This window comes from Strongylocentrotus purpuratus, unplaced genomic scaffold, assembly GCF_000002235.5.
Source record: "Strongylocentrotus purpuratus isolate Spur 01 unplaced genomic scaffold, Spur_5.0 spur5_scaffold_6, whole genome shotgun sequence".
NCBI lineage: Eukaryota > Metazoa > Echinodermata > Echinoidea > Camarodonta > Strongylocentrotidae > Strongylocentrotus > Strongylocentrotus purpuratus.
The window spans coordinates 5,545,556-5,561,773 of NW_022145612.1; the positions used below are offsets into that span (position 1 = coordinate 5,545,556).

Here is a 16,218-nt window from a genome sequence, read left to right on the forward strand (position 1 = left end):
TTTACGGGAGTAATGTGTGTGTGTGGGGGCCGGGGGGGGGGGGGGGGAGGGGTAAGCGCTTTTTTGGGGGCTCAACGGGGGGGGGGGGTGAACACTCCCTTTTCCCCCTTCTCAACACCCACCCCTCCCCCACCCAAGGGGGGGGGGTTCATTTTTCTTTTTTTAAACCCTTTTTGGCAAGGGGGGCCACTACCTGTCAAACTCTTAAGTTTATCATTGCCCACGCCTTATTGGTTTTCATTATAAAATCGGTTAGAATTGTACATATCTAAAATTATAATCAAGGTTGCTCTCGTAAAACAAGTCACGAACTTGAAAAAGATGGAAGGAAAGTGAGTGTCGTTTTCACGATCCACGCTTTGATCGAGGCCAACATACTGTACTACGAAAGTACCTCACCGTGTAATCTCTCTGACAATGTACGCTTTACTTCGCACATCGGAAATTAAATGACGTGTTGTCAGGATTACACCATCCATTTAGATCTACAAGTAGAAGCTCTTTGAATTAAAAATGTCTCTCTATAACTTCAAGAAGATAACAGTTGTGCCGAAGTCTAAGGTATGAAACATTTGTTAATATTATTGGCATATTATTTATCTTACAATGCATGATTGTCAGTATTTTGTTCAAGAAAATAGAATATGCAGCTTGCAGGAACTGGAACCAAATAGACCTAAGGAGAATTGGGAAAGGGTCCTCGCCAGACTTTCCCGCAATGGCTTAGAGATCGTGCCGCTGGTCTGCGGTCAATTCAGCGGCTGCATTTTCGAGCAGCGAACTGTTATCATGGTTATCTGGTTATTGTTTGCAAGTAAGCTATGGCAGGTTCACCTGCGAAAAGAACCAAGAAATATACTTTCGTTTCTGTGTGTAATAGTTTTTCACTGATTCTGGCATTCTTCTTGTAAAATAGTCCACCACTGCACTGAGAGACTTCTTTAATTGTCTTTCACATTCATTTGCCCGGCATTCATTGACATTGTCATTGATTTTTGCAGTTTGCACACAGGTGCATTTGTGACTCGGCTATTTCATGAGATGGCCCAGATTTGTAGCAAAGGGATCTGATTTTTTGTAATGTCTGGTGATCAGCCGTAGAGTTCTAGATATTTTGACATCAATCATCAGGATTCGTAAGATTAGCAAAATGAAAATGTAGACCCCTTTTCTAGAGAGAGAAGGGGGGGGGGGAACTCACAATTTTGGCTAAAATTTTATCTCCCATTTGTTTTTAATTTTGATCGTGAATCCACTAGGGCCTAGAGATCTACAATCTGAAAAGAAATATAGATCTAGAACCTATCTAGAGTAAAACCGCCAAACCTCGGACGTTGCCAAACTTCGGACAAAAATTACTTCAACGGCTCGAACGCAAAATATTAGCCTAGCTCAGGCGGGTAACTTGCATGCATTTGATACTACTACTAACCTACATCGTTAGTACAGAAAGTTAGGGCAGGTTGCCGTCTGCAAAACTCACAAAAAACATTGAATTCAGAGACAGATTTCAGGTTACCTGGATTTTTACAGTTCCTTAACAGGGGAGTTAAGGTATAGAGCCTCCAATATATCGATTAAAAACAAATCCTTGGCATATTTCAGGTGGTTTCTGCCAAGATTATGGGAGCTTATGAGATACTTTTTACTCTATCGCGAAAATTTTCTAATGGCGGCCGTTACCACGGACCTAGGGGTACTATACAGGTACCCCTACCAGAAGATGGCGCTCTTCCAAACTTCGGACAGGCAACATTGAGTGTCATTTTGACTACGAAAAAAATAGCACTTTCGTAAGATTTTAGCACCAAAATATTGTGTGAGTGTTGTGAAAAACACCTTTCTGATAGTTCTACCTAAAATAAATCTACCCAAAACGAGAAAATAATATTTTATTCATGAAATCAACGCAGTCAAACTTACCCCCGTTGAACGATTTTTGATCTGGTTTCCAAACCTCCGATGAATGCGCACTTTAGCGCGCGCGCGCTATACGTGCGCTGTACGTGCGCTATGCGCTATACGTACGTTATACGTGCGCTACCCATGAACGTCCGAAGCTTGGCAAGTGCGTCCGAAGCTTGGCATGAAAAAAGGTTCGGCGAGTAAGTAAATAATTCTAGTTTTCCATTTCCTTTACTAATTTTCTTTTCATGAAATACATAAACAGTATTTGCACAATAATAATATATTTGATCTTTCAATAATTAAAACGAGAATTTAATGTTTTCCCCCGTTTTGTCTTAAGTGTCCGAAGTTTGGCGGTCTTACTCTATTTCTATTAGGCCCTAATTTCTATACTACAAAAAACGGCGCTAGTTCAGAATCATATCCAAACTTTGACCTGTGTAAGTGCTGTTACTCTGTCGTGCAGATATCGTCTCTTCTAGCTACCAGTCTACAGTGTATAAAAGCATACACAAAAATAATGTTCATGATTTAAAAATCCATGTTTTTTACCTGTTTTTCTTATCTTTTTTAAGATAACAAAATTGACACAAAACAGGTAAGAAACGTAACATATACATTGAAAGTCAACTAGAGCTTCGAACATAAGGACCTTCATTCAGGTAATATAGGACCTTAATATAGATTCAGTTTAAGAATCTGTTCCGCGCAGTGAGACCGGAAATCACGCTCCCACTGCACCTATGAAACCTCCCCCAACAATGACTAACGGCCTCCTTCAATCTATGTATAGCGGCGGTCACTGTAGCCAGACGTAGTCTCAGTGGAACAACCTTTGATATGAGAGACTGAAGATTTTGGTCTAAGACTATTTTTATTTTTTTATTTTAAGCTCATGGGAGAATGAAACTTGGGAATATTTTCACCTTTGCTGTAATCTGTTTTTTGCTTTTATCTCTCATTTTAGGACTTTATTGACATTGTCCTGTCGAAGACTCAACGCAAGACCCCAACAGTTGTTCACAAGCATTATAAGATCAGCCGAATACGGCAGTTCTACATGAGAAAAATCAAGTTTACACAGCAGAGTTACCATGACAAACTTCAACAGATCATTCAGGACTTTCCCAAGTTAGAAGTGAGTATGAGAAATGTTGAGAAGATTGAGGAGATGCATGGTAACATTTCAACAGACCTGTTTTTATGACTGACTACCTGTAAATGGCAATATCTTAGTTAACCCTGTAAGTTGGGGCTTTGATTGGATAGAAATACATAGCTGGGATTATTTTGTCATTTTGAGTTGTTGTAGACCATGTATGTTGATATTTAGTGCCTTTTCATGACTTTGAAATTACAAATATTGGTCTAAGAGAATAGGCAAAACATGCGGGCCGTCATGTAGGCATGCATTATAATCCATGCATTATAATCATTATAAATATCAACAAACATGGTCTACAACAACTCCAAATGACAAAATAATCCCAGCTATGAATTTGTTTAAAGCATTTGAAAGCCAAAAACTTGAGAATTTTCAGCTTAAAAAAAAAAAAAAAAAAATTCTGCCGATCATTTTTTATTGATCGGCAATTGGAAATTATTATCCAATCTCACCTGATCGGCTCAAGATCGGTTACAGGCCAAATCCTTTAAAAAAAAACTGATGTAGATTTTATTACATTGAAATATGCTTTCTTAAGAATATCATTTTGCATGTCAATCACAAATAAAGGATGAAGCAATAGGATGGTGATTAATGTCTTTTGTGAACCAGACTTGGAAGGTTTGTATAGTTTGGAAGAGAAAGTTTGTATAAATATCTTTTATCCCCCCCCCCCCCCCTTCCAGGACGTTCATCCATTCTATGCTGATCTGATGAATGTATTGTATGATAAAGACCATTACAAGCTTGCCCTGGGTCAGATTAACACAGCCCTGCATCTCATTGACAAGTAAGTGCTCTGTTTATTCATTCCAGTTGGTATTTATGTCTTTCTTCATCTCAGTATTAAAGTAATGGCTTTCCTATTGGTTTATCTGTAAAGACAATCGTCTTTATTTTAATAGGGCAAGTGATCCAAGAGTAAAATATGTCTTGATGAAAATCCTCGTTACGCCTCCACTGATTGCTGTGCTGTCCAGAGGCTAGCATAGAAGATTTACAGTAACATCATGTGGGCTAGTTCTTAAAAGAAATGTTTTTAGTTTTTTTGTTCATGGAAGAGAACCAATTCTGAAAGAAACTGAAGTTCTATTTCATTCTTTTGCTGTAGGCCATTCACAATTGAATGGTTAATCATCAATATGCTATGGAACAGTATAATTACAATTTACCATAAAATGTGATCACTGATTGCTGTTTACCAAGTATTGCTAGGGCATTGCTTGTATTAATATTATTTTGTAGATAATTCACGCTCCTAAATGCCTCATTCTGCCTTCTCTTGTTTCCCAGTGTCGCAAGAGACTACTGCCGACTGATGAAGTATGGTGATTCGTTGTACCGGTGCAAGCAGCTGAAGAGGGCTGGTATGGGACGAATGTGCACCATCATGAAGAGGCAAGGTCAGAGTCTGGAGTACCTGGAGCAGGTCAGGCAGCATCTATCAAGGCTGCCCTCTATAGATCCAAACACACGCACACTCCTACTCTGTGGGTTCCCCAACGTTGGCAAATCAAGCTTCATGAATAAGGTGGGTTTTTGTATTTCATCCCTCTGGAGCTTGTTCCTGACTTGAAACCTTTAATCATTACTTTGTGCATAGTTCTGAAACCAGGTTGTGAGAATGTCTGTTTCGTAGGACCCCAAGCAAAAATGTTTAGATTTTGACAAAGGAGGGTTTGAAGTGTCTTCTTTAGAGATTTCAAATTCATTAAACTCAATAGCCAATTGTGTCTTTGTCACTTTTGTAAGTATAACTCTCTGTGCCTATTGCATAAAACAGTAACAGGTGCACATCACCCTGTGAAATATCTACATTCCCCCAAGCTGCATCATGATTCACTTAGATTTAACTTGCTTTGTCCAATGTAATAATGATAAAGCAGTAAAGGCTGTATGAGAAGATGACTGTCACACTACATGGTGTTCCATTTCCCATCCCAGGTCACTAGAGCAGATGTAGAAGTCCAACCCTACGCTTTCACCACCAAGTCTCTCTTTGTGGGTCACATGGACTACCGGTATCTTCGTTGGCAGGTGGTCGACACACCCGGTATCCTAGATCATTCCCTTGAAGATAGGAACACCATTGAGATGCAAGCCATCACAGCGTTGGCACATCTCCGGGCAGCAGTTCTCTATGTCATGGATGTATCAGAACAGTGTGGACATTCAGTTGAAGAACAGGTATATCATTTGTTTTGTGTACATAATTATATTAAAAAGAACAAGATTTTGCCATTAGGAGGAAGTGGTAGATTTGTTATTTTCCCCTAAGAATCTTGCTATGATGTGACTTCTGAATCTGTCTTTTATTCATTGAAAGATTGGCAGGAGGAGAGAGTGATGCTATCCTCTGGATAACTTTAAAGAGCTGTGAATTTCTATTAAAAAACAGATGTAATTATTTGGTATGTTTGAGACGATCACCGCTTCATGCAATGACTATGGTGGCTGATTTCAACACCTTTCATTGTGAGCACTTGTTAGAATCCCAGAGTTGTTGTCTAAAAGACTTATAGACATGATATGATGCATGAGTTACAATATGTCTCTGTGCAAAAGGTAAGTATGAGAAAGTATTTCCATGGAGAAAAATTAGCATCCAACTTATTTTCAATTTCCAGATAAAATAAAATTAATATGTACATTTGTTAAAAAGGAAGTGGCTTTTGAAATGTTATCAGAATTCCTTCATTTAACCTAATGTGTATGATTATGTTTCCTGTCTACAGATGGAGTTATTTGAGAGTATACGCCCCCTGTTTGCCAACAAGCCTCTTATCATTGTAGCTAACAAGACAGATATAGTTGAGCTCAAAGAACTCAGTGAGGAACAGCAGGTGAGTAATCATGAAGGCCCAGAGCGATACCTTTGTATCCTGTGTGCAATGATACCTCTCTTTTATAAACCAGTCACTCGGTCATGCACTTGAGCGGTCACAGTTTGTTTTTATTTCAATTGTTCCAATGACCGGGAACTACTTTGCTCTACATGTTGGAGGTTTCAGGTTGCCTATAGTGCTATCAAAATATGAACTTCAAATAGTACTTCTATAAGAATATTACAAGTTAAAATACATTCTCACTAGATACAAAAGTGACTAAACGCACCCATACGTGCTCACGGTAGAATAAGGCTTGTACGGGAGCCAAGTCCGACTTGGGTTCAGTACATGCCGTTTTATGTTATTCTTTTATTTTCTTCGTACTTCTTTACTGTTAACCCATAGAATGCGGGTTATATCTTTTTTGAGGAACCTTGATTTTATACATTCTAGATTCATACACTATAAGTTTAGAGCAGAATATCAACTAGTACCTCTCAGTGTATCAATATAACACAGCATAGCAATTTTAGAGTTTAGAATTTTTGAGGAAATATTACTCAGCTTGATTAAATGAGGAAAAGGGTCTTTAAAGTTTAAAAGTTTCCACAAAACAGCTTGATACACTAAAATCTTAATTTTGTATTCTTTTCATTTTTGTTTCACTAATGGTAGGTGCATAAAAGACAATTTTGTTTACCGTCCTTTCAATAATGGTCACATGACATAATTTAGCTTATTTCAGTGTTGTGTAGAAAATAGTAAACCTGACTTTGTTTGTTTGCCTGACAGGAGTTCTTCAGGAAAGCTGAAGCAGATGGAGTTACTGTGATACAGACAAGCACAGTCACAGAGCAAGGCATCATGCAAGTCAAAACAGAGGTAAGGTTGAAATCATCAAAGACTTATAAGTAATGTCTATGCCTCGATATTAACCAATCATAATCAAGATAACAATACTGATTGATCTTGATTGGCTAATGATCTGATTTTCAAATGAACCTTAATGAATGCCAGTGTGCAGAAGGGTCAGATAATTTTGGAAGGAGATGATTATTATATGAAATACATGTATATTCTCTTGAAAATAATAATTGAATAAAAATATTTGGCATAAATTTATTCAGCATGTTGTTGAGTGTAAAACTACTGGAAATTATTTAATTCTTAATGTATCAATGTGATAATATAAGGGATAAAGTAAACATACAGGCAGTGTATTCAGGTTTGAAAATCCAATATACTATTCTTGCATATAAGTTGTGTCTTGGCACCAAAAAATACAAATATCAGATTTGCTGTTGATGAATAATGCCATATGTGCGAATACTTGATGAATCAGAATGTAATTAAAACTGTTTTGATCCCTCTTCTCAGGGTTGAATGGAATGGTTATTGTATTTTCTGGTTTGTTATGCAGGCATGTGACAGACTCCTCTTACAAAGGGTAGACATGAAGATGAAAGGTCGTAAGGTCAATGATGTCCTTAATCGCCTCCACATAGCCATGCCTTCTCCAAGAGATGATAAGGTAAGGGGGGTTTGATTGTTCGAGAAAAACATGTCTGTCAAAGATTTTAAACTATTCTACAACGTGTGTTTATTATAGTTAAATTAAAGTGAATTTCTACAGTGGACAATGTAGAAAGTAGGAATGGAAGCTAATGGAACAAAGCACGTAAAAAGGGAAGTAATTATAAATGGATCAAATCAGATATGAATGACTTGTTTACATGTAGCTTAACTGCAATGTTTATGGATGTAATTGTCAAGAATAATTCTGAGGTATCACTTTTCTAAATATAAGTACAGAACTTTATGGTTCATTGCATTCAAACAGGATACAGAAAAAGGGTTATTTGTCCATCCTCTCACTGACTGATAATCACCAAACGGCTTGGGTTATTATGCCATCTTAGTTCAAATGTAGATTACATTCACTAATAAATCTTAAATGCTGATGATATTATCATGCTCTCTACAGTCAAGACCGCCCTGCATTCCCGCTGCTGTGCTAGCCCGCAAGGAAGCCATGGAGACGGACCGCAAGAAACGGTCACTCCGAGACGAGGAGCTCGAGATGGGAGATGACTTCATCCTCGAGCTACATAGAGAATGGGATCTGAAGAACGAAGAAGAGAAGACAGATATCATCCCTGAGCTATGGATGGGTAAGAACATAGCAGACTATGTGGATCCTGAGATTGATGCCAAGCTGGCTGAGCTGGAGGAGGAGGAAGCCATGAGAGAGGCGGCTGGTGTCTATGACAATGCAGAATCAGTGAGTCACATTCCTTGCTTTAGAGTAAATAAACCTTGTGTTTGCATTCTCATCAAATAGTTATATTTTCATTGTGAAGCAGGTCATACATTTCAATGCACTTTGGGTCAAAATGAGCATAAAATCAGTTAATGTTGAACTAAAATTTTGAATATTTGTATTAATCATCATCGGTAGTATCTATTTCTCAAATTTGTTATGAATCGCAACTGTCTTAAACTTGTCTTCATTTGAGTGATTCATTGTATTCCTGTTTGTTTCCTTTTAGTCTGAGGATGAAGAGATGAAGGAGATCAGGGTAACAGCAAGGAAGTGAGTACCTTACATTAACCTTTCCTGACCATGTAACATGCTTATGTTATTTGTAGGTGTTGTTGAGTTTTTGCCATGGAATGTACAATGAATTGCTAGTTGTCATCAAGATTTTAAATGAGGACCATCTTTGTCATCAAATTGTTTTGGCTTTGTTTTGGCTTATTTTTGGAAAGAAAATCCCTATTTTTATAACAATAATATGTCTGTTCTATTTATTATTTTTTATACTCGATTTATATATTATCTGGTATCAATTTTCACTATGTAAAACAATTGTTTTTAATGAAAAGTATATGTAATTTATTTATCTTTTGCACCAAATATGATGGTGTTGTTACTGTTACAGCAATCAGTTCTTGCTCTTTAAAAAACAAATATGTTTGTATTAAATATGAAAAGTATACAGAATTAGCTTATTCCTTTACCAAATACGAAGGTGTTATCATAAATCAGTAACCATAATTTTTGCATCAATATTAACCATTTTCAGGATCCGTGACAAGAAGATCCTGTTACAGATGGAATCAAGAGAAAAGAAGAGGATCAGACATCCGTCTATTATTAGGAAGACTGAAGGGGTAAGATTAGAATTCACATCAGTAACATTTACAGATTTGCTGAAATAGAGGTTGCAAATGTATAAAATGATCATAATTAGAAAGGAAACCATTCTTTGTTTATTCAGATGGTGGTATTTTTCTCACGATGCTTTTCATATCAATCCCATACAGTATTGCTATTGTGCATACATGTACCTATATTTATATCATGGTATACAAGAGACTGCTCTAGATACAATCAAGACCAGATAACTACCCACTATGTCAATTATAGTTGATAGTTGAGGAGGTGGTTGTCCTAACAAGGTTTTGGATGTCCTCTTCATACAACATTTTCAAGGCTCATCTCTGAAGATAACAGCCTGCAAAGTAGAAAGTCAAATAATACATCTGAAAACCCCTTGAATTTATCTCTTTCATTCAATTTCCTTTTTTAATGGAATTTATGAAATATGTTGTTGCGCTGTTCAATTCTTCAGACTCAATGATTTCTTCTCTTTTCTCTACAGATCAAAAGGAAGCGCTTTGAGAGTGAGATGGGTGGATTGGGTGTGGATATTGCAGGTGTAAGTACATGTATATCAATTTTAAATTATCCATTATGTATGGCTTGTAATATTTATTTTGATAACTCATCTTCTCCATATGTTCAGCTTTCTTGTTTTGACATGTTGAAAATATATTGGAATGCAAAGGAGTTATGAATACATCCTTGCTTCTGTGAAATGAACATAAGCCGTTCCAGCACACAAGTTGTAACAGTTTCAGAAGAAGCATTTCCAAGTTGTCATTCCATTTCCACAAACTAGTTACTAATTTAGGATTTATTTCAAAAGTCTCACCATGTGGTAACGGATCAGTGCAAAGTCATAGTTTCTAACACAAGTCCTGTGATCAACAAACAAATCTTTAACTTCTACTCTGTAGATTCTTGTGCATGGGTCTTGGATAGGAGTAGAGGTAGGATGTGGGTTCAGGGATTCTCGGTCTAGAACTATATTCCGGGTGAAATCTATGAATTTATTCTGATGCTTAGTTGATATTTATTCATAGAGAAATAAAGAATCTGTGTTTATTTTTCATTGATAGGATAACTTTACCCAGAATCGTGGAAGGAGTACCAGTCGTGCTCCATTGGTCAAGAAGCGTCGTACAGACTCCACTGGACGTGAGACAAGCAGTATGAGAACACCAAGGGATGAGTCTGGCCTTAGAGACGTAAAGGTATGAACTCACATTGTCTCGTAATATTACATATCATCCAATCATGATGGCATTTATGATGTACTGAATCTTTAGCCATAATATGGATCAAAAGTCTATAGTGTGAATCTGTAAACATGTCACAACGATCATTTGGAAAGAAACAATTATGCCTACAGTTTCCGACTCTTGACATATGTGTATTGAGATTTTTGTAATGCTTTGACCACCTGGTAAAACAGTCTTTTTAAAGCCAGCTTAGTAATACTGCTTTTTTGTGTAGTAAAATATATCTGTATAGATGTGCAGTATGAAGTTATGAACCTACACATTTTCGTTCTCATGAATGTGGTGACCTTATAGTATCTTTAAAAAAAAATAACTGTAGAAGTTGTTATGATTACATTGATAGTTTATATGAAATCAGTTGAGTTGAAATATTATCTTTCTGTAGTGCCAAGCCTTTTGATTGTCTACCCTTAAAATTTATGGTTGGTCATTGCGGTCTCAAATGGAAAACTTCTTATGCTTCCTCAATGATTAAGAATCCATGATCAATCTCTCTATTCCTCCCTCTCTCCATCTTCTCCCCCTCCCTCTCTCTTTCTGCCCCCCTCTGTATTTCCCCCTCTGTTTATCTCTCTTCTTTTTCTTTCTTTTGTTCTTTCCATCTCTCTCTCTCTCTCTCTCTCGCTCTCTCTCTGTTCAACACACACAGACGCGTAAGAAGGTTCGTACCTTGTCCAAGGTGTCTCAGCGCAAGATGAACATGAACGCTAAGAAGGGCGAGGCCGATCGTAACATCCCTTGCAAGATGCCCAAACATTTGTTTGCTGGAAAGCGAAAGGGTGGATCCACAAGCAGACGATGAGGATGAGTGAAAACAGGAACACAATAAATGGGTTATACAATGTATGCTTCAGTGACAATTGCTCTGTGGTCTATTTCAAACATTACCCAGTCTTCTACCTTCAAGCCTGGATCCAACATGTTGGCCGACACTACACCTAACCCTATATCTCTGATAAAACCAAGCCTGGGGCATTTGTCATTGGAGCAACTGTTGGATCAGTGATAAATGGTCCAGGAAGCTTTTGTGGAGATATGTTAGGCAGCATGTTTCTCCCTAGCAAAATCAACTATATGAAAGTTTATGGTTACATGGATATGGTCTTAACGGAAGCAGACTATTATTTTCATTTATGGCTGGTATCGTAGTCAGATTTTGCCTTTATTCTGGCTTCTCACTTAACTGTAGCTATGACTGCATTCTCAAGATTGTTATCTTAATGCTTCTTTAATTCATATACATGTATATCTACATTAAATTGTTTTGAGAACTATGTGATAATTGATAAAATAAGCTGACATATACAGTATGTGGCATTTAAGATGCCATCTGTTATTGATTTGTATGCTTCAAGTCATTAATGTGCGTGCATCAATCATTCTTGATTATCTGACCCCACTTTCATATTTTATTAACAATGCAGTACATAATTGTTTATTCAAAACATAATTCTTCCATTAGTCTTTGCTCTTTAGGAAGTAGAATAAAAAAGAATTGAGTTTATGATGTTGATATTTTAGAGGAATGTATAATCATGACCCCAAATTGTCTCAGTATTATGTTTCATTAATTTGTTGGGACAAATACTCTATTATGCATTGTATACTTATATGAAATTTTAAACCGTGATCAGAGTTATTTTAATCTTCAAAATTATGACAAGAATACAAATACAAAGTATTTCACCTTTTCCCACTATTTTAATTTTGTATTTAAAAAGTGTCAAAATCCTCTGATTTAATCTGTTTTTCTATTTTGTGAAACAGTTATTTTTATGACCCGTTATGTATAACTGAGAGGTCAACCTTTTATTAAGCCCACATTTTGGTGTTGATATCTGAAGAGATACATTTTTTTAACAATTACATGTATTTGAAATTAATACTTTTAAAATTGTGGTAAATCACTTAATGCTCTCAATAGGCACAATACTCAACAGTATTATTTGTAGTCTCTCTCTACTTGGAAAGGAACATTTAATAGTAGGATCGCATTTTTTTTGGTCATCCTTTTTCTTTCTCAGATGGCATCTTATGATATTGTATTTCAAGAATGTAATAAAGCCATAATATTAAATGATAAGTTTATCTGCAGACACATAATAATACAATGTGGACATTGACTGCATGTATAATGGGTATTATGTAGCTTACAATTGAATCAAGGAATTTCATATTGTTACGATGCTGATATGCATGTATTTTATGTTAAAATATACCTATTATCATACAACTTCAGATGCGACTGTTTTTGTGATTCATTTTCTAGATTCAGAGAGACAAACTTGAAATTTCAAATACTTTAATAAACACATAGTAATGAGGATGTTCTTACATGAGTTGGAGTGCAAAGGAAAATGATACGTGAGATGTTGATTAGGAAGTTGAAGGTCATGGGTCACATTACATGTAAAGAAGGCCTAGAGAATCTTACTTTGACAAGGAATATTGTGGGAAGAAGGAGGATACTTTGGATGGACAAGTCTGCAGAAATTGTTGGAAGAGAGAGGAGTGAAAGAACTGGGAGTGGTACTAATACAGGAGGCTAGGAGCCGAGAGTTGTGGAACAGCATGATCGCCAAAGTCAAACGATATGGCACTTGGAGAGAGAGAGCGAGATGATAAACACCATAAATAAAGGAACAACATTTTCAAGAAGTTTTTTCTACAATTGCCCCCCCCCCCCCTCCCAAGGATTTGTGCAGGCCCCCTTTTTTCATCTTTCATTCATCATGAATAAGAAAGGGTTGTGAATAGGGTCTGCACCATTTCTCTCCATTTTAAGACTTGTCATAATAATAATATCAGGGTAATGTATCTGAAATATAGCACTAAATATAAAATACTGTTTCTAAGCCCATTACAGATGCATGTCTTATTATTACCCCAATCCTTGGAGTCGCTCATATACACAGTGTGCACCATCTCAAAGGCTTTCATCATCCTCCCATTTCATTCTTGGGTATGGAGTGGCACATGTAGATTGATGCCTATTTTCATTTTTTTCTTTTTCTTTTTTTTCCCACTGCACCCACTTCAGCCAAAGGCTGTTCTTCCTCGGGCCTGTCATAAGACATTAGTGCCGTGTCAGGGATTGAATCCTAGACCTTTGAATTTCCAGTCAAGTGCTCATGACACCTTAACCATAGATTTGTGCATGTACGACAGCCACCAAAGAACAATTTCTGACACGTATTTCAAAGAATTCAAATGGCACATTCTTTTATTGTATAGTGGACAAAACAAGTTTATTGAATATAGACATTTCATGTAGAATGCATATACTTGAGATAGAAGTTGGCATGTTAAGCATTATACACCACACATGCGAAACAATACAAGTACACACATCTTGGCGAACATACAGGTATATAAAAGTCCTCCTTCAGACAGGAGTCCGTAAAGTGCTTTGACTTCTCTCTTGTTGAAGAGGTACATGTGAGCATGGTAAACCTTACATTTCCATATCCTGTAACACAGATCAATGAGAATGCACGGTTGTATGTAGCTATGTATCATCCATGTAGAAGCTCTACCCAATATGTTTTCATTTACTGTTGCTGTGTAACTTTATTTACACAGAATTTCGCACTGTCTGAATGATTGCATGAGCATGTAGCTCTTCTTGCAAACTGATCACATCTCAATGAAATCATGGTACAGTACATTCTACATTTAGAATAGAACAGTGAAGGATACATGTATTCTTCATTTTCAAATAGTATATATGTAAGGTACATTCATTATACGAGTACAGATTTACATTAAATGATTTTTGGGGGTTTCACACATGTATAGAATGAGCAGATTCCCATTACGGCAGGTATAAAGAGGCAACAGTTATGATGGAACATGAATAGACAGTGATACACACACACAAACTATGGCATTACACCTTGCATGACAAATTAAAAAGCACATACATATGCATAACATGTTCAAAATTCACATACAATGGAATTAAAGATACATAACCAGTGGAAAATCATGTTGCATGTATACATGAATATCTTTACATACATAATTTGGTCAAAAGCAGTGCTCCATGAAATTTAATATTTTAAAGCCATCTTCGTTGTACCCTTACTGGACAAAGCATTTTTCAAAACTCTGGGCCCATTTCATTCATGGAATGTGCTGTAATCCTGATGGTGTCACTTCATATATTGACTTTGTGTATAGTTAGCCCTTTAATGGGGTAATTTTGAGGAAATATATATATGTGGATTAGAGAAAGGGAAATGTTTTTAAAAGAACAGGACATTTCAAGAAGGGTCACATTTTCACAATGTTTGCACATGTGAATACATACATGAATCGACCTGTTGTGAAGATTTGGTACTTTAATATATCAATATGATGTAAAAACAGTGTCAAAAACCTTATTCATTGATTTTTCAATAACTGCATTTATGAACCGATATACAAATGTAATGCTAAGGATACCGATTTATACCTGTCAAATAAAAAACAAGGTCGAAGCACAGAATATATATACTTGGAATATACAGCTGCAGACATAGTACAATGAACTAAATACATCCACCAATTACAGTTCATGCATATGATACATATCAATGTTGGTGATCTTTTGGATACATGTATATAGTTATAAATTCCTGAATCAAGCAGATAACTAGTTAGGAGACATAAAGCCCAACGTAGTTGAAAAGTTCAGATGAAACCCAACAGTTGCAGATACAACTAGATGGAATTCGACTGTGCGCAGTCGAAAATGATGCCTCCGTTATAGAGCAATTTTACAAACCAAAACAGAAAAAAAAAATTGAATTCACGTTCAATGGTAATCCATTGACAGGTTCTCAGAATATTGTGATTACAAGCAATTTCTCATATACATATATGACCCTTTGATCTTTGACCTCATGACCATAAAATCTACTCAGTTCATTGGCTCTGCAAGATGTTCTGAGTTAAATAGTAATCCATCTGTCAGTTCTAATGAGAATGCGTTCACAAGCTATTTTTGCATACATAATGGGCGCATGACAGTTCATTGGCTCTGCAAGTAACAAACATGACCTAATTTTCGCATGAATCCATCAATTGGTTCTTGAGATAACGCGATCACAAGCTGTTTTTGCATTCATAATGTGCGCTGTGGCCTTTGACCTTTGACCTACGTGCTCCAAAATCTAATCAGATTGTCTTCCTATGGTGATACACACTATCATTAAGTTTGAAGTTTTTACATCTCCAGTGGTTCTTGAGATATCATGATAACAATCTCAATGTATGGAATTTCATAAGTTGACCTCTGTGACCCTTGACCTTTGACCTACGTGCTCCAAAATCTAATCAGATTGTTTTCCTATAGTGATACACACTATCACTAAGTTTGAAGTTTAAATCTCCAGTGGTTCTTGAGATATCATGATAACAATCTCAATGTATGGAATTTCATAAGTTGACCTCTGTGACCCTTGACCTTTGACATACGTGCTCCAAAATCTAATCAGATTGTTTTCCTATAGTGATACACACTATCACTAAGTTTGAAGTTTAAATCTCCAGTGGTTCTTGAGATATCATGATAACAATCTCAATGTATGGAATTTCATAAGTTGACCTCTGTGACCCTTGACCTTTGACATACGTGCTCCAAAATCTAATCAGATCGTCTTCCTATGGTGATACATACTATCCTTAAGTTTGAAGTTTAAATCTCAAAAGGTTCTTGAGATATCGCGCTAACAAACTCAATACAAGGAATTTCATAAGTTGACCTCTGTGACCTGTGACCTTTGACCTACGTACTCCAAAATCTAATCAGATCGTCTTCCTATGGTGATAAATACTATTCCCGAGTCTTAAGTTTAAATCTTAAATGGTTCTTGAGATATTGTGATAACGGTCAAACGGGACGGA

At 36.5% G+C, this 16,218-nt stretch overlaps 1 protein-coding gene across 1 annotated transcript; it reads left to right on the top strand.

Annotated features, from left to right (window-relative positions):
* The first annotated feature begins 429 nt into the window (after nt 1-429).
* LOC575126 (nucleolar GTP-binding protein 1) lies at nt 430-12,567 on the top strand. The gene is made up of 14 exons (XM_030972306.1): nt 430-561; nt 2,876-3,046; nt 3,760-3,863; nt 4,367-4,604; nt 5,018-5,260; nt 5,809-5,916; nt 6,694-6,783; nt 7,322-7,432; nt 7,886-8,182; nt 8,451-8,494; nt 8,988-9,075; nt 9,567-9,623; nt 10,147-10,281; nt 10,979-12,567. Exons 1-14 carry the CDS (start codon nt 514-516, stop codon nt 11,129-11,131), a joined length of 1,887 nt encoding a protein of 628 aa, XP_030828166.1. The 5' UTR covers nt 430-513; the 3' UTR covers nt 11,132-12,567.
* The last annotated feature ends 3,651 nt before the right edge of the window (nt 12,568-16,218 follow it).

Bases quoted from the DNA above. Each gene is read 5' to 3' on its own strand.
- LOC575126 (XM_030972306.1), top strand. From the start codon at position 514: ATGTCTCTCTATAACTTCAAGAAGATAACAGTTGTGCCGAAGTCTAAG. The intron at 5,261-5,808 runs GTATATCATTTG...TCCTGTCTACAG, and splicing joins GACATTCAGTTGAAGAACAG to ATGGAGTTATTTGAGAGTAT. The intron at 10,282-10,978 runs GTATGAACTCAC...CAACACACACAG, and splicing joins CTGGCCTTAGAGACGTAAAG to ACGCGTAAGAAGGTTCGTAC.